The sequence below is a fragment of the Spermophilus citellus genome, assembly GCF_964194105.1.
Source record: "Spermophilus citellus genome assembly, chromosome: 4".
NCBI classification, from domain to species: domain Eukaryota; kingdom Metazoa; phylum Chordata; class Mammalia; order Rodentia; family Sciuridae; genus Spermophilus; species Spermophilus citellus.
This window is the reverse complement of record NC_138185.1, coordinates 137,435,547-137,454,050: the sequence shown is the minus strand read 5'-3', so window position 1 is coordinate 137,454,050 and position 18,504 is coordinate 137,435,547. Positions and strand designations below refer to the sequence as shown.

Sequence of the window (18,504 nt, the reverse complement as noted above, 5' to 3'; positions counted from 1 at the left end):
GTGCTGCTACCCCTTGCTTAATATACTTCTTGGGGTAGGGATTTAGATCAGTGGTAGAGCACTTGCCTAGCATTCACAAGACCTTGGGTTCAATCCCCAACACCTCAGAAAGAGAAAAAAAAAATCCTTGTTCTTACTAAAATTGTGACATTTTAGATATTGTGTCAAATGCAATGGTATACTCCTTTAATCTCAATTTACTCCAGAGGCTGAGGCAAGAGGTTCACAAGTTTGAGGTCAGCCTGGGCAATTTAGGAAGACCCTATTCCAAAATAAAATAAAGATGGCTGGGAATGTAGCTCAGTGATAGAGCACTTGGCTAGCATGTGTAAGGTCCTGGGTTCATCCCTCAGTACCACAAATAGCAATAATAATTGTGACATTGTACTTTTGCCTCCTAACTTGACCAAAGAATAAATTGTTTTCTTCTGTTACATGAAGGCTGAAGGAGAACTGGTGTTACCGTAAGTCTAAAGAAGAATACAGCAGTATCCTATATATTTTTTTTTTCATTTTAAATCTATTCCAATTTACTTCTTTCAAGTACTTTTTGTACTTATACTCAGTATGTTTTTTTAATCTTTATTGTGTTTACTTACTTTTATGTGGTGCTGAGGATTGAACCCAGTGCCTCACATGTGTGAGGCAAATGTTCTGCCACTGAGCCACACCCCATTGTATTAATATGCATACAAGATACATTGGAATTTCTTGCAGAATGCCAAAGTGTTTACTATCTCCTTCCTTATACTTACTTCTTTCTTCTAGTAGAAATTAATCTTTATATATATTTCATTGCTTTTTAAAAATCAAACAAATATCTTTTAACCAGGTTTGAAATCAAGAAAAAACTAAAAACAGCCAAAAAGAAAGAAAAGAAAGAAAAAAAGAAAAAGCAAGAAGAGGAGCAGGAAAAGAAAAAGCTGACGCAGATTCAAGAATCTCAGGTAGGAGATTCAATGGCCTCATAATCCAAAGAGAATACCTCTTCTCTTTGAGGTAGAGGTAGATTTATGTTAATCCTCCTAGGAAATGAGTGGAAGGTTAGTTAGCTCATTTATCTCTGGATGTATCATTTTACCATTAGCCAAACTGGTTAACTCCTTAGGACAGTTTCACTCTGCATTTAAATAGGAGCCCACTAGAGTAAGCATCACTTGAGAAAAAGTTGGTAAGCTTCTCTGGTCCCAAGTAACCAGATCGGTTATGATGTTTACTCAGGTGTATGTGATTCTAGACTTGGTATAACTATAGCTAGGAAAATAAATCATCTCTGCATTCATCATGAATTATCAACAGATATTAGATCATAATCTATGTATTCTTACAGAGTTTACTTGGATAATTCTTTTCTTTTTCTTTTTTGGGTGGTGCTGGGGATTGAACCCAGGGCCTTGTGCATGCTAGGCAAGCACTCTACCAACTAAGCTATATCCCCAGCCCCCATGGTAATTCTTTAGCTTACTGTTTATTAGGCAGATAAAATAAGCTGATTTCACTGCTCTATTTGTCCACAAGAGGATGCTCTCTACTTATACAAGTTTTAAGTTTCTGTAGTCAACATAAATTCACATAAAAGACTGAATACATTAATTGTTGGGTATAGAGAATCTTATCAGCAATTAGTAAAAACAAAAAGGCCATCCTATTTATCCTTTCCTTCCTAGGTAACATCCCACAATAAGGAACGTCGTTCCAAACGGGATGAGAAATTAGATAAGAAATCTCAAGCCATGGAGGAGCTTAAAGCAGAGCGAGAAAAACGCAAGAACAGAACAGGTAAGTGAGGGAATGTAATGATTACTATGTGTCTTCTGTTATACAGTGTGAATCACTGGTGGTCATATTTATTTTCCCCCCTGTTTAACTCTTTATAATGAAAAGTTCCAGACATGCTGAGAATAGTATAATGAACCTTTATATTCCATTATCCAATCTCCATATTCATCTCATGGACAATCTTGTTGAATCTAAAATCCTCTAAGATTATTTTTTAATTAAATCCTAACATCATCATATTTCTAACAATATATGTCTGTTATAGATAAGGACTCTTGTTTGTTTGGTTTTTTTGGTACCAGGAATTGAACATAGAGGGGCTGAACCACTGAGCCACATCCCCAGACTTTTATTTTTCATTTTGAAATAGGATCTCGCTAAGTTGGTTAGGGCTTCGCTAAGTTGCTGAAGCTGGCTTTTGAACTTGTGATTCTCCTGCCTCAGTCTTTGAAGTTGCTGGGATTATATGCTTGCACCATTGCACCTGGCTAGGTCTCTTGTGTTAAACCTAACTTCTATATCATTGTCACACTTAAAAATAGTAACAATGAATCCCTTAATATGATCAAATATCTAGTCAGTGCTAAAGTTTCTGTGTTTGTTTTATAACTTAAAAAATATTGGTTTTATTGTTTGAATCAGGAACTTAGAGTCCACATTTTGTGATTTATTAATGCATCCCTTAAGTTACATAAGCTCTTAGTTTTTCTCCTTATTTCTTTGTCCCCTTTGTAGTTTATTTGCTGAAGAAATCATGTATGCATTTGTCTGTTTCCCACAATGCTGACTATATCCCATTGATGGTATTGGGTGTGTTCCTCTAATCCCTTGAATTTCTTGTGAATTGTTAGTTAAAACTAGAGAATTGGTTAGTACCTAAAAAATAAATAATAATAATAATAATACTCTTATCTGTCATTCCTTATTTAATATCTGATCTCCTCCTATTTAAAAAAAAAAAAAACTTTTCTCATTTACTATTTAGTTACCCCCAGGTTCATTTTTAATAGGAAAGGTAGGATAAATGTTTGATTTACTTTCCTTTATTTAGCAATCTTCAAAGATATGAAATAGTTCCTTAGCAACTACCAAAAATGACCAGTGAGGTTTGTTTATTTTGAATATCCCTGTGAACTCATGGATTTTAACCTATTTTATTTGTTTTAATCCATTGCTGTGATTATTATTATTGATACTCAGTTTGTCAACTGTCCTGGTTTGGTTTGGTTTTATTTTTGGTGATGATGGTGCTGGTGGTGGTACTGGATTGTACCCATGGCCTCATGTAGGCTAGGCACGTGCTCTACCACCCCTCATTTTTTTTTTAAGATATTTTTTAGTTGTTGATGGAACTTTATTTTTAATATTTGTATATGGTGCTGAGAATCAAACCCAATGCCTCATGCATGCTAGGCAAACGCTTTACCACTGAGCCACAACCCCAGCCCCCCCACCCCTCATTTTTATAACTTTCTTACTTTCTGGATTTGGAATCAGACATTTCTCTAAGGAGCCCTTTTTCATGAGAAATTGTATTTATTTATTTATTTTTATTTTTATTTTTTTTTTTTAGAAAGAGAGAGCGAATTTTTTTTTTTTAACTTTTTAATATTTATTTTTTAGTTATCGGCGGACACAACATCTTTGTTTGTATGTGGTGCTGAGGATCGAACCTGGGCCGCACGCATGCCAGGCGAGCGCGCTACCGCTTGAGCCACATCCCCAGCCCGCGAATTTTTTAATATTTATTTATTTAGTTAGTTTTCGGCAGACACAAGGACACAACATCTTTGTTTGTATGTGGTGCTGAGGATCAAACCCAGGCCACATGCATGCCAGGCGAGCGTGCTACCGCTTGAGCCACATCCCCAGCCCCAGAAATTATATTTAGAGACCACAGTCTGGACACAAGGAACACTTATACTATTCAGTTAGCTATTATTTTTAAGGCTTTCAGTGTGCAGAGCTAGAATTTTTTTTTTTTTTAAAGGATAAAGTTTAGCATGAACCTGGGTACAGTGGCTTGTGCCTGCTTCCTCTATTGGGGAAGCTGAGGCAGGAACATTGCTTGAGCTCAGGAGTTCAAGGCCTGCCTCAGCAATTTAGCAAGATCCTGTCTCCAAATAAAAAATAAAAAGGGTTGGAATGTAGCTCAGTGGTAAAGCTCCTCTGGGTTTATTCCCCAGTAAGACACCCACACACACTACCAGCCTGGGGTTACAGGTGTGTGCCACCATGCTCAGCCATGGTACCATTTCTAATTCAAGAATGTCAGAGGTTTTCCTTTTTTTTTTTGTAATAAACTTATACAAATATAACTCGATTTATAATGCTACCACTGAGCCACAACCCCAGCCCCTGTTTGTGGTGCTGAGGATCGAACACAGTTCCACACATGTGCTAGGCTTTACCACTGCGCTACAACTTTAGCCCCAAAACTTTTAAAATTTTGAGATAGGGGCTCACTACGTTGCCCAGGCTGTCCTCAAACTTGTAATCTTCTTGCCTTAGCCTTCCAAGAGTTGTCTGGAACCCAAGAGTGCTCTACCACTACTGCACTACATATTCTGTTCTTTTTTTTTTTTTTTTCTTTGAGACAGGGTCTTGCTAAGTTGTCAAGGTTGATCTTAAATTTGTGATCCTCCCCAATGTCTTCCAAGTAGCTGGGATTATAGGTGTGTGCCACCATGCTCAGCTGTGATACCATTTCTAATTCAAGAATGTCAGAGTTTTTCCTTTGTTTTTTGTAATAAACTTATTGAAATATAACTCATTTATAATACTATTTACTCGAAGTTTACAAGGCAGGGCTAGGGATGTAGCTTAGTGATAGCTCTCTAACTAGCCTACCATGTACAAAGCCCTGGGTTTAATCCCAATATAGAGAGGGAAAAAACATTCATTGGGATTTAACTGCATCCATTTATTTACATATTGCCCAGGGCTGTTTTTATGCTACACCACCTTAATTGAATAGTTAAGACAAGAGACACTGAGGTTGTAGCTCGGTGGTTGGGCGCTTGCCTGGAATGCACTGAGTTCAATCCTCAGCACCACATAAAAGAAATAAATAAAGATATTGTGTCCATCTACAAAAAAAAAAAAAAGACAATGAGGCGGCAAACTGCAAACCTGAAATATTTACTATTTGATTCCTTAAAAGCACTCTGGCAGGGCTGGGGTGTGGCTCAGTGGTAAAGTGCTTGCCTTGCATGTGTAAGGCACTAGGTTCGTTCTTCAGCACCACATGTAAATAAATAAAATAAAGGTTCATTGACAACTAACAAAATATTTTTTAAAAAAAGAAAAGAAAAGCACTCTGGCCAAGTGGCACATGCCTATAATCCCGGAGACTCCGGAGGCTAAGGCAGGAGGATGGCAAGTTTGAGACCAGCCTCTGTTTGAAAATAAATAAAAAGGGTTGGGGATATAGCTCAGGGATATAGTGGCCCTGGATTCAGTCACCAAAACCCAAAACAAACACCTTCTGACTCAGAATGTGATGTTATGTCTCATTTGTGTTTTTATAGCCAAATAGTATACCCACTGGGTGGATGTACCAGGGGTATTCAGCCACTCCCCTATTTGTGGACATTTGGGTTGTTTTTGTTCTTCTGCTATTACAAATATTAATACACATTCAAAATAAGGTTTTTATCAAAAACTCTCTGAAGATAATTGTGAGTTTTTCTCCCTCTTTCTTGCCTATCTTGAAGCATCTTGAGTGCAATAAAAGACTACTCTCAGTAGTGCTCCTGACCCTTTCTGCCCACTCACTATAACAACCTTCTAGCCTTTTTTTGTTCTATGGGTACCTAATATTTGGTGCCTAAATGATTTTACACTATAGCTCAGGTTATCACAGTCTAGTCCAGAGAGGATAGAGTTGTCTAAGTCCTCTTCTAGGTTTCAGTTTCTTCTCAAAGATGAAAGATAATTCATTTTCATCTTCAGAGTATCTGGGTAAATGTTTCTTCTTCTTTCTAGCTGAACTCCTTGCCAAAAAACAGCCATTAAAAACCAGTGAGGTTTACTCTGATGATGAGGAGGAGGAAGAGGATGACAAGTCCAGTGAAAAGTCAGATCGCTCATCCCGAACGTCGTCATCTGATGAAGAAGAGGAGTAAGCTATTCACATTTTGGTTTAGTAGGCAGGATGGTTGGGTTCTTTGAGAAAAAGCTTTGTGTAGTTTTCAAAATCTTGTTTGGGCTGTGACTTGTTTGGTTCAGTACCCTGAATTGATGAACTGAGATTCCCTAGCATGTTAGCCCATTACTTTCTTCTGCCTCTGGCTCCTGGGCTGCACTACTAAACATTCCCCCTGGACCTAGCAGATGAGAACTAACTTCGTGTCACCCTCAGATTGGCCTAAATCATTAGCTTGCTTCCTTCCTTCCTTCCTTCCTTCCTTCTTTCCATCCTTTGCTTAACCACTGAGTCATATCCCCTCGGTCCTTTTTATATTTTACATTGAGACAGATCCTCACTAAGTTGCTGAGGCTAGCTTTGAACTTGAATCCTCCTGCATGCCTGGCTCATCAGTTTTTTTTTCTGAAGTGGTATCTCATTCAAAACATTTTACAGGTCAGGCACAGTGGCACATGCCTATAATCCCAGCATTTTAGGAGGCTGAGGCAAGAGGATTGCAAGTTCAAAGCTAGCCTCAGCAAATTAGTGAGGCCCTAGGTAACTTAGTGAGACCCTGTTTCAAAATAAAAAATTTAAAAAGGGCTGTGGCTCAGTGGTTAAGCAACCCTTAACCACTTTGGTACCAAAAAAAAAAAAAGTTCACACTACTGGTTAGGAACAGGATTAACTTTTTTTTTCTTTTTAAGAGAGAGAATTTTTTTAATATTTATTTTTTAGTTCTCGGCGGACACAACATCTTTGTTTGTATGTGGTGCTGAGGATCCAACTCGGGCTGCACGCATGCCAGGCTAGTGTGATACCGCTTGAGCCACATCCCCAGCCCGGATTAACTATTTTCTGATGTTTTATTTGTTTCTCCTACTAGGTTAATCTTTATATTTTAAGTTTTAAGAATTTGGTGTTTATTTATGTATCTTATTCTGTTTTTATGCTGAATATTTTTCCCACTGCCACTTTGTTTCCTACAGGAAGGAAGAGATCCCTCCAAAATCACAACCAGTTTCCCTACCCGAAGAATTGAATAGAGTTCGATTATCGCGGCATAAGCTAGAACGTTGGTGTCATATGCCCTTCTTTGCTAAAACTGTCACAGGATGTTTTGTACGAATTGGCATTGGAAACCATAACAGCAAACCAGTTTACCGGGTTGGTATTTCTTTCCTTGGACAGTTGTCCTTGGTATTTATTTATTTGTTTGTTTGTTTGTTCTTTTTTGTTCATTCTTGACTCACCATGTCAGTGGCCTTAAACTTGCAATCCTTCCACCTCATCCTATTGAGTGCCTGTGATCTCAGGTGTGTACCACCATCCCAGATTTCCATATTTTAAACATAATGATACCCTCCTGGAGGTAGGAGATACTAAGCAAATCTATTTGCCAACATTTGACTGTGTATTTAGTCAGCTTTTCTTACAGTAACAAATACCTGAGATGATCAAATGAAAATTTTATTTTGGCTTACGTTTTACGTGTATCATAAACATGATCAGGTAGTCAGTCCCTTTGCTTTTGGGTCTCTTCTGAGGGAGCAACACATTATAGCGGTGCACATAAGGAGAGAAAAACCACTCATCTCATGGCCCATATGTGAAAGACAGAAAGGCAAAGACCAAGATCCTATAATGCCCTTTGAGAGCATGCCCCAGAGACCTAATATCTCCCAGGAGGCCTCCCCTCTTAAAATTTTCATCCCCCATCAGTAGTGCCAAGCTGGGCACTAAGCCTTTAACATGTGGGCCGTAAGAGACACCTAAGATCCAAACTGTAGCAGAATAGAAAGTAGATTCCATGAGATGCCCATAGAAGAGTGAAAATCTATAGTGACCGGAGATGTGATTCGCAAACCTGCTGCCAGGAAAAGTAATTGAAGCCCAAGAAACTCGTGGTTTTGGATTTAGAACAATTTTCTCTATGCTCCTTCAGTACAAAAAGAAAAAGGGAAACAGCTATGAAGTAGTTTTTGGAAATTACATAATCTGTAAGATCTATTTATTCAAATAATAAATTACTAAAAAAAACTTCTAGGACCAGGGAAGTTAAAGAGAATATAAAATAACTCCAACCTTGTACAGGCTATTTGTATGTTCCAACACAGCCTCCATCATCTGAATGGCTAGAAGAACATAGCTATTTGATTTTTCTCTTGTTTGTTTTTGTTTTATTCTAGATTGTCTTGTTTTAATGTGTTTATCTCCTAGAATGGGAGCCAGCAGCCATGCCATGTTCCAGAAAGCTGTACAACAGAAACTGACCTCCATGGTCTTCTTCACATTTGGTTGATAAAGATTGATCTCTAAGCTGGGCCTAGTGATGCATGCCAATAATCCCAGTGACTCAGGAGGCTGTAGTAAGGAGGATCGCAAGTTTGAGGCCAGCCTCAGCAACTTAGAGAGACCCTTCCTAAAAAGAAAAATTAAAAAGGTGCTGGGTGTAGTAGGTTCATGCCTGTAATCCCAGCAGCTCTGAAGGTTGAGGCAGAAGAATTGCTAGTTTGAAACCAGCCTTGAAATTAGCCTCGGCAGGTGCTAGGGATGTGGCTCAAGCGGTAGCGCGCTCGCCTGGCATGCGTGCGGCCCAGGTTCGATCCTCAGCACCACATACAAACAAAGATGTTGTGTCTGCCAAAAACTAAAAAATAAATATTAAAAATTCTCTCTCTCTCTAAAAAAAAAAAAAAAAAAAAAATTAGCCTCGGCAACTTAGTGAGGCTCTAAGAAACTCAATGAGAGCCTGTCTCTAAATAAAATATAAAAAAGGGCTAGGGATGTGGCTTAGGGGTTGCATGCCACTGGGTTCAATCCCCAGCACCCCCCCAAAAAAAAATTAAAAAGGATAGGGGATATACTCAGTAGTAAAGTATTCCTGAGTTCCAGCCCAGTACAAAAAAAAAAAAAAAAAAAAGGCAAGAAATTACCTCCAAGCCAGGTATAGGTGGTGTATACCTGACCTGTAATCCCTGCTGTTTGAGAGGCTGAGGCAGGAGGATCACAAGTTCAAGGCCAATCTGGACAACTTAGTGACACTTTGTCTCAAAAAATAAAAAGGGCTTGGAATATAAGTCAATGGTAGAGCACTTGCCTAGCATGTTCAAGGCATTGTTTAAATACCTAATATCCAAACATTTGACCTGTATGTTGGGCTGGAATATAGGTCTTGGGGTCAATCCCTAGCACTACCAAAAAAAAAAAAAAATTTTGACCTCTAGAACTGGTAATGTCATATCTGTAGTCCCAGATATCTGGGAGGCTGAGGCAGAATCTTTTAAGCCCTGGAGTTCAAGACCAGCCTAAGCAACTGTGAGACCCTCTCTCCAAAGAAGACTAAATTTATTATTTGTTTGTAGTTATTTTTAAATTTTTTCTTAGTTGTTGATGGGCCTTTATTTTATTTATTTTATTTTATATGTGGTGCTGAGAATCGAACCCAGTGCCTCACACATGCTAGGCAAGTGCTCCACCATTAAGCCACAACCCCAGCCCCTTATTATTATTTTTCAACTTCTGAAATCCCAAGTACATCCCTTAGTAAAGGTAGATTTAGTTTAGGAAAGCTAATGGGCCTCACCAGGCCAATTGTCTCTGCTCACGGAGCTTGCTTACCCTGGGCACAAGGGTCCCTGTGCTTTGCCATCTGAATTCCAAATCTGAGATAGAAACACGGAATACCTGACAGTTGTAGGCTACTCTCAGCACAGGGTTGCTTGTCTGTGTTTGGGTAGATAGAGTCAAAGGAAGAGTTATGTAGAGAGCTCTGAAGAGTCTTCTTTTTGACTGGTGTCTCTATCCTTTCACTTAGGTTGCTGAGATCACAGGTGTTGTGGAAACTGCCAAAGTTTACCAGCTGGGTGGTACCAGAACAAACAAAGGGCTACAACTACGGTAAGAGGCACTGCTGTGGCAGCTTTGGTTCCCTCTTTAAACAGGCACTGCCTGTTGAGCTGTCATTGCCTCCAGTGTAATGTTTCCTGTTACTATGAATGCTTTTTATGTGGTCCCACAAGGTACCCTAAAGGAACTCATTCTATCTTTACCTATAGGGAAAGTCTCCAGATATTATTTTCTCCCAGACACTGTGACAGCATAAAATCAAAAACAGTGGGTGAGCACTTGCCTAACATGCACAAAGCCCAGGGTCCAATCCCCAGTACAACAACAACAACAACAAAAGGCTGGGGTGACAGGAATATGAAGTACTAGGACATACAGAAGAATGATTTTGAGTCATAAGAGAAAATGCCCAGCGAACACGGTCAAGAGGCTTGTTTCTGGTCCTGGCTCTCTCACTTAACTAGAATTTAGTTATCTTTCAGGACTTTGTTTCCTCTTCAGTAAACTGAACATATCATTCACTCAACATTTGTGCTAGGTACAGTTCTGATCATCAGGTTAAAGGAAAGAACAAGATAGACATACACAAATCCCTGCCTCTTAGAACTAATATTTTTTGTTTGTTTGTTTTGTTTTGGTACCAGGGATTAAACCCAGGGGTGCTTAACCACCAAACCATACCCCGTTTTTATATTTTATTAGAGACAGGGTCTTGCTGATTTGCTCAGGGCCTCATTAAGTTGCTGAGGCTGGGTTTGAACTTGCAATCCTCCTGTCTCGGCCTCCCAAGTTGCTGGGATTACAGGCATGCTTCACTGTGCCCAGTGGACCCTAAGAATTCTAAAGACCCCATAGAAAGGAATAGAAGTAGTTTGCCAGGATCATACAGCAAAGAGCTGTGATGGACGTGGCTGCCCCTGGGCCTATTGGTCACCATGATCGATCCGTTTCCCTCCCACATCCTCACTCCATTGTCTCCCCTAATTTGTTTTAAAAGAGCCATTTGGACTAGGAAGTGGCCATAATAAACAGAATCAAATTCTAGATGATTTCAAAGGGTAGCCAGGATTGAGAAATGCAGAGATAGAAGGTACACAGAGGTAGTAGGATTGCTTTGCTGATCCTAGAGTCAACACACACTTTCTTGGAAATGCCGTCTCTCTTTTATGTAGGCATGGTAATGACCAACGAGTGTTCCGCCTAGAGTTTGTCTCAAACCAAGAATTTACTGAAAGTGAATTCATGAAGTGGAAAGAAGCGGTAAGTGTCTAGAGCTTCCCTAGCGGTTGTTTGCAAACACTGAAAAGTCTCTTTCCCGAATCCTTTACTAATAACCTTTCTCATATTTTGGTCCAGATGTTCTCTGCTGGCATGCAATTGCCCACTCTAGATGAAATCAATAAAAAGGAATTATCTATTAAAGAAGCTCTTAATTATAAATTCAACGATCAGGACATTGAAGAGGTAAGAAACCTTGGTACCCCAGAGCCTGGAGGTTTATCAAGTTCATCAGGGTTTAGAGATCATAATTTTATTTTCTCCCTATATCTTGATATTTTTAGGTATGCATGAAGATGAGGGAATACTAATACTGCTACCTTATTATTCATAGTTCATCAAGTTTTTCTCTGTATATTCTCATCTGCAGATTAGATTACATAGACTCAGTATATTCAGGGATCAGGGAAATATATTCTGCTAGGTTTGGTCCTTCTGGAAGTTTCTTTCTCCAAAACATTTTGGCAGAATTCTTTGATTTCTGTTCTCTTGAACAGTGGCTAGCCTTACAATACCAGGCCCTTGGGCTGCTGCTGTTCATTGGTGCATATTCCTTCAGACTGTCCCAGAAGAATTTCCATGACCCTGGAAGCAGCATAGTATTCCTTGGAATGAACTCATTCTCTCTTGGGGGCATGACGCCGCTATAGGAAGAGCAGTCCCCTTTTAACTAGCTGCTTGCCTCCAAAATGGGCTCACTTAGCCTGTCTACAAAAATAGTTTAGGAATACCTCACTGCTGGTATCTCCTCTCTGGTACAGATTGTTAAAGAGAAAGAAAGGTTCAGAAAAGCTCCACCCAACTATGCTATGAAGAAGACTCAGCTGCTAAAGGAAAAGGTAAGGACATGTATTCGAGCCTCTTTGCCCATCCTGTAAGGAGATATGGAAATCAAACTACTAGTATATCTTCTGCTAAGTTAATGATAGCAGAATTGGGACAAAACTCTGGGCTCATTTATAAGCAACACAGTGTATTCTTGATGTCTTTGTGAAATTCCTCGGCCATTTTCCTGTCTATAAATTGAAATTGTTCCATTCTTGTTTCTTTCTAGTCCTTTTACTTTCATGTGTAGTAAAATAGACCCCCCCACACCAAAGGTAGGTGTGGTGTTGCATACTTGTAATCCCAGTGACTCAGGAGGCTGAGACTGGAGGATTATAAATTCAGGTCAGTCTCAGCAACCTAGTGAGACCTGCATCTCAAAATTTTAAAAAGGGGGATGTAGTAAAGCACATCTGAGTTCATTCCACAATAGAATAGCAAGAACAAAACAAAAAAAGACCTGTTTAGACCTACTATTCCTCACTGGGTCTAAACAGACAACTGATATTATCAAGCCAGATTATAGTAGGTGGTTTTCCATTCTTCAAATCCTGATGGGGTGAGCCTTATTATGATAGTTTAGCCATGTGGACCTGGGTTTTACATATTGCTGCCACTAGGGGTCCATAGCCAGGTAGCTATATGGCAGTGTACTTTAAGAAAAATTATACATTTTGTGTTTGTAAAGTATTTCTTCACTATTCTTTCACATCTCTTGTCATTTGTTCATCATAAATTAATAAACTGCATATATTATTAGGCTGTATATCAAGAATCCCCTTCCAGCAATCATAGCCAAGAGTTTACATGCTTCTCTGTGTGCAGGCCATGGCTGAAGACCTGGGAGATCAGGACAAGGCGAAACAAATCCAAGACCAGCTGAATGAGTTGGAGGAGCGAGCTGAGGCCCTGGACCGCCAGCGGACCAAGAACATATCTGCTATCAGGTGTGTTAACTGAGCCTATTTTGGTTGGGCCCCTATCCATGATCTGAAGACCTTGGCCAAAAGTATTGGGCAAGCCTGTGGCCTTGTACACACTGTGCTACACTGACTCTCCAGATCTCTGGGGTCAGGGCTCCGAGACTACTCCCTCTTATGGTCCATTGACTCATCTCTTACTCATCCCATAGTTATATCAACCAGCGGAACAGGGAGTGGAACATTGTGGAGTCTGAGAAGGCCCTTGTGGTGAGTAACACAACTTTATCTGAATCATTGAAAAAATTTAAATAGAATGATATGAAATCTTCCTACATGTTGCTCAAGTCTATCTTTTAAATCATTGAAATAACACATATACTTAGCATATACTCATTCTCTGTGTGTACATTCACCCATGTAATTTATTAATTTATAATGAAAAACAGCAGTCTTCTACCCTGCTTTACCCCTTTCTGCCCTTAGACTACTCCACAGACGTTCATTCTTACCAAGTTTCTGATTTTTGGTTATTGCCCTGATAGCTGCTCTGGTGTTCTTAAAGGGAAAGGATAATAACTTCCAGGTTGTTATTCCCCTCCCCCACCCCCTGCACCCCTTGCAAAGAGATTATTTATAAGCAAGTTTATGATGAATGAGAGGATGGGGAAAGGAGGTATGGTTCTCTAATACATGTTCTCTGTTTTAGGCTGAAAGTCACAACATGAAAAACCAACAGATGGATCCCTTTACCAGGCGGCAATGCAAACCTACCATCGTCTCTAATGTGAGTGCCTAAAGAGGACATTTTTAGTCAGGACCTAGATTCTAGGACATAAAATGAATTCCCTTAGGAAATTAATAAAGAAGTTAAAAATAATGTTTTCCTAGCTGGGATTTGCTTGCCTGCTTCAAGTTCTTGAGTCCAGAAACTTCCTTTTTTATCTTGCTATAGGTCATACAGGTAGGGAAAAACCTGACATGGATTCATAAAGACCCTGTGACTAACCCCTGTGTACCAGGGTGGGTTTATAGTGCAGTGCAGTCCCTAAAGTAACTTATTCAAAGTGCTTGGGACCAAAAGTGTTTCAAAGTTTGGATTGGTGGAGGAGGTATATTTGAATATTTGCATAACTTGGGGATATGACCCAAGTCTACATGTGAAATTCATTTATATTTCATATGTCCTACACATCACCAGAAGGTAATTTTGTATCATATTTTTAGTGTGCCTATGTTTTGACTACAACCTGTCACATGAGGTCAAGTGTGGAATTTTCCACTTATGGCACCAGGTTGGTGCACAAAAAGTTTTGGATATTTGAGCACTTTGGATTTCAATTTTTCATATTGATAATGTGTTTCTCAGGTGTGGGTATGGATTAGTTTTTGTTTGGTTTTTCAGTCCTGGGGATTGAACCCAGAGCCTTCATATGCTAGGCAAGCACTCTACCACTGTGCTGTATCTCCATAGGTGTAGTTTTAAAAGCTTTTAATTTCCCTTCTTTTGCTGCCTTGAGAAAAACTCCACTGAGCTACTGATGAGTCTGCTGTGGTGCTTATGATATTATTGTTAGTAGGTAGAAAGAATCTGGCAATAAGACTCTGAATGTTGAAGTCTCTAAAAATAACTTATTTTTTTTCTTAGTCCAGAGACCCGGCTGTTCAAGCTGCCATTTTGGCCCAGCTAAATGCAAAGTATGGTTCTGGAGTGTTACCAGATGCTCCAAAGGAAATGAGCAAGGCAAGTGCAGTACTACCCTGTGGCTGCAGAGCTAGGCTGCTGGCTGGAACCCTGAGTGAGCACCTTACCTGGTTTGGGCTTGATTTTTCCCACAGGAGAACATGGAGTCCCACTTACAGTGTTTTCTCTATCATAGTTTTTTATAATCAGCAAAACTTAATTTTGATCAAACAACCTAAACTCTAAACTCAACACCATTACTTAACTAGAGTTGAAGCCACTGTGTCTTTGGGCCACTGATTTGTAGATCTCTGCGGCACATTTAGGGAGTATTTTATATACCCTACCTACTTTGGAGGATAATTAGGAGAAGCAGTTGACATGTTGTAAGGATCAGATGGTTATATAAGTGAAAGCAAAAATGGGAAACTGAGAGAAACCTCCCATTTACAAAAAATTTTCTACCCAATTTTGAGTCTTGGGTAGACTGTCCTAGGAATTCCTGAAATCTGGGGTGAGAAGATGGCCTATTGTCTTAAGCCCACCCTTCCTTCTCACATACCACAGATATGAGTCTTCCTTTTTGCTTTGAAGCTTACAAATATCTGTACAATTGAGTGACAAGTCAGGACTTCAGAAACAAAATAAAGGCAATATTTTTGAAGGGAAGTTGCAGGCGATACTTTCCCTGCACCTGTCAAAAACAAGACAGACAAGCAAACCTATATACATAAGCTAGGCATATAGACATTGTAAGCTTCAGAAAAGAAAGCTCTTATCTATGGTCTCTCCTGTCTTTCCTCTTTGAGAATCAGAAAAGGACTTTAGTAGGAAAATATAATGAACTTAAATAAGAGCTTTGGCCATTAGTGGCTGCTGCTTCTTAAAATCTTCTTATACTTATGCTCTTTATAATTAGTTTTCCTCTTCTTATTCCAGGGTCAGGGAAAGGATAAAGATTTGAATTCTAAGTCAGCCAGTGACCTCTCAGAAGACTTGTTCAAAGTGCACGATTTTGATGTGAAGATTGATTTACAGGTTCCCAGCTCAGGTGTGTGAGGGTGGGGAAGTACTGATGACATGACTATATGGATCCACAGCTCTCTTGGCCTGTGAGGAGACCTTACTCTAATGAAAAAATGGAGAGGCAGACATGGTGTGGTACACACCTATAGTTCCAGGAGCTCTGGAGGCTGAGACAGGAGGATCATGAATTCAAAGCCAGCCTCAGCAACTTAAGGAGACCCTTTCTCTAATAAAATACCAAAAAGGGGACTAGGGATGTGGTTTAGTTGTTAAGTGCCCCTGGGTTCAATTCCCAGTACCAAAAAAAAGTAAACTGAAGAAATGGGGATAGTATCTGTAGAGGCCAGGTCAGACTGGCTGCAGTTACGTTTGACTACAGTCTGCAGTCAGTAAGGCTATCTGAAGGAATGAAGCACAAGACTAAAAGATTTTGTAGGTACTTCACATGCCAATTTGTTCTTTCCCACAGAGTCAAAGGCTTTGGCCATCACCTCCAAGGCTCCTCCAGCCAAGGATGGGGCTCCAAGGAGATCTCTGAACTTGGAGGACTACAAAAAACGACGGGGGCTTATATGAGAGTATCCAGCCTGCTGCTTCTGACCCTGCATGCCCATCAGTGTCCTGCCTTTCCTCTTTTCCTTTGATTTGCCCTCTTTGGGCTGGAGCAGCAGTAGAACTGGGAAGAGACTCTAAACTGCCAGTCATCTGTAATATAAACCATTTGCTGTATAGACCTCCCTTGTCTGCACCATCTCCCACCAAACCCCTGGGCCCCACCCATTATGGATCTGGGCTCAGTTGGGCTTTTTCCATGTCTTTAGATTTGTGTTTGCCTTTTTTTTTTTTTCTTTTTTCTTTTTTTAACCAGCACAGTTCATTGGCCACTGTACACACATTCAGTATTACCATGGAGCTGGGATTCCTGCTGGAGCCCTTGGTGGCGATAGCAGCAGCACTGGGCAGTCTTCTCTCCAAGACTGCCTTGGACCCAACCATTGAACATTTGGCACCTGACCTTTGTGGAGGGAGCAGGGATTGGGCACCTGCAGTCCTCCTTACTCTCATCTTTCTCTTCTTTCCGTCTCTGCGGAAGAAGGGTTTTCAAAAACAATTTAGTTTCCAAAAAGTGTACATTTGTGGGGAGGGAGGGGGGTCTAATTTGAGAGAGAGAGAGAGAGAGAGAGAGTGTGTGTGTGAGTGTGTGTATGTGTGTGTGTGTATGTAAGTGTGGGTTTTTTTTATCATTTTTTAAAAATGCAGTACTCTTTGTATCAGTCTGTCATTGGTCTATAGCTGTTTCAGATTTTTTTCAGCTGTACTTGAGCATCTGAAACTGCAAGAAAGAAACTCATTAAATGTGATTCTTCTTATTAAACAGACCTGACTGCTGTAGCTGTGTAACTTTCCCTACCCTCTCTTCCTCCATCACCTCTTCAAGAAAACTCCCTAGTTTAGCTCCTTGCCTTATAGGCTGTGTCCTGGCAGGCAGGAGAGAAGCTGAGGCAGGTACCAGGAGGGCAAAAAATGTCTTGCTCATCCCATGGCACAGCCTACAGCTTCTTGGCTGAACATAGAGTGTGTCTTGTTCCCACCCAGTGTACCTGTGTCTTCCTAGTGACTCTGTTTTGATGTTTTGGCAAGAATAACACTTGTTTTGTTTTTTAAAAGAAATTATTCAACATGAATGTGGAGAGCAAACAATAAGATTTAGATTGAAAATGTTACCAGCATGTGCAGTTGTGTGTGTGTATACATATATATATGGTAAGCATATATATTGTTGTGCAGCTAGGGTGAAGCCAGCAAAGAGGTGTGTATGTCGTTATGAAATGTTTGAAAAGAGATAAGCTGACTGCTTGATAATCATTCTCAGGTGTAAAGCTCCAAGTGTAAATAAAAGTGGCATTTAACAAATCTTTTCAGAACAAAGTACAGCTGACTATATATACCAAGAACTAAGCTAAAGAAACAGCTGAGAGCTGCTGATTTCCACAAAAGGGAGAGGAATCTAGAAGCTCTACTCTGTACTTCTTCACTCAATTTTTATATAAGGAAGGGGATGATGGGAAATCACAGAGTTGTTTTGAAGCAAGAATGAACTTGGTAACTCTTCTGGGTTTGGTAGAGCCTCAGTGTTGCTTTAACTTAGTTTACATATTTTTTAAAAAATCGGCAATGGGTGGTTTTAAAGTATTGTGACTGTGTAAAATTGGTAAATGACTGTAACACAGCTATATGGTAGCTGTGACAGTTCAGTTGGGCAAAGGAGTGGTGATGGACTCATTAAAATCATATATACTTGAATAGTCCATTGACCAAAACTCTTTATAGACTGTTGTGTAAATGTGGAATCACAGACTGTTAAACATTGCCTGGACTCTAGCAGAGTCCTGGAGCTGCTGGGACCTCTCCTATCATGTCAAACTTGGACTTTTTCTTTCTGGTTTTAAAAGACATAAAATCATAGAATCCATATAATTTGCTGGAGTCATTCTGATCCACCATGTAGATCTGTATTTAGTATCATTTGGATTTGGAGAAGTGTCGATTTACATTATGGCTGTGTAATAAAATTTTTATTAAAACTGCATCACACTGTAGCACTTTGCCACTACCTCCCCACCTGCAGCTGCTGAAACCTTCATTCGGAGATGCCAAAGCACAGAGCAGGGAGAAAAGCCATCCAAACCAAAGAAGACTGAAAGTTAACCTACCATCTGAGTAGCCTACCTGATAATTGGGATCAAGACTGAGGACTTGGCTGCAGTCCCAGCTGAGGCAGAGCCTCTGAGTCACAATCTTGGCCAGGCCTAAGACACGGGCTTTGTCCCACCGGCTGGGCTTCTTTATGGGTCACAGTATTTCTTATGCTAGGGAACTGCCTCAGTGGCCCCCTCCACCACTCCCATCCCCAACATGGTTTTGATGTTGAAGAGTGCAGCACCTAAGTCTGTTTTGTACATTTTTCAGTTCCTTCCAGGAAATGAGAAGGTCAATGTCCGTCCATATGCCTA

At 40.0% G+C, this 18,504-nt stretch overlaps 1 protein-coding gene across 2 annotated transcripts in view; it reads left to right on the top strand.

The window, feature by feature from the left end:
- Nucleotides 1-16,745, top strand: part of RTF1 (RTF1 homolog, Paf1/RNA polymerase II complex component) — a 59,372-nt gene extending 42,627 nt beyond the window's left edge. The window contains exons 5-18 of one of the 2 annotated variants that reach the window (XR_014021608.1): nt 833-947; nt 1,668-1,779; nt 5,767-5,902; nt 6,898-7,075; nt 9,726-9,808; nt 10,930-11,017; nt 11,114-11,221; nt 11,797-11,874; nt 12,686-12,807; nt 12,993-13,050; nt 13,490-13,567; nt 14,429-14,579; nt 15,404-15,515; nt 15,960-16,745. Coding sequence is in view for 1 of the 2 variants with exons in the window: in XM_081291256.1 (XP_081147382.1) it covers nt 833-947; nt 1,668-1,779; nt 5,767-5,902; nt 6,898-7,075; nt 9,726-9,808; nt 10,930-11,017; nt 11,114-11,221; nt 11,797-11,874; nt 12,686-12,807; nt 12,993-13,050; nt 13,490-13,567; nt 14,429-14,524; nt 15,404-15,515; nt 15,960-16,066 (1,471 nt within the window). In the remaining variant the exon portion in view is untranslated. The remainder of the gene's footprint in view (nt 1-832; nt 948-1,667; nt 1,780-5,766; nt 5,903-6,897; nt 7,076-9,725; nt 9,809-10,929; nt 11,018-11,113; nt 11,222-11,796; nt 11,875-12,685; nt 12,808-12,992; nt 13,051-13,489; nt 13,568-14,428; nt 14,580-15,403; nt 15,516-15,959) is intronic. The other variant, XM_081291256.1, reaches the window with a different exon arrangement.
- Nucleotides 16,746-18,504: the final 1,759 nt, after the last annotated feature.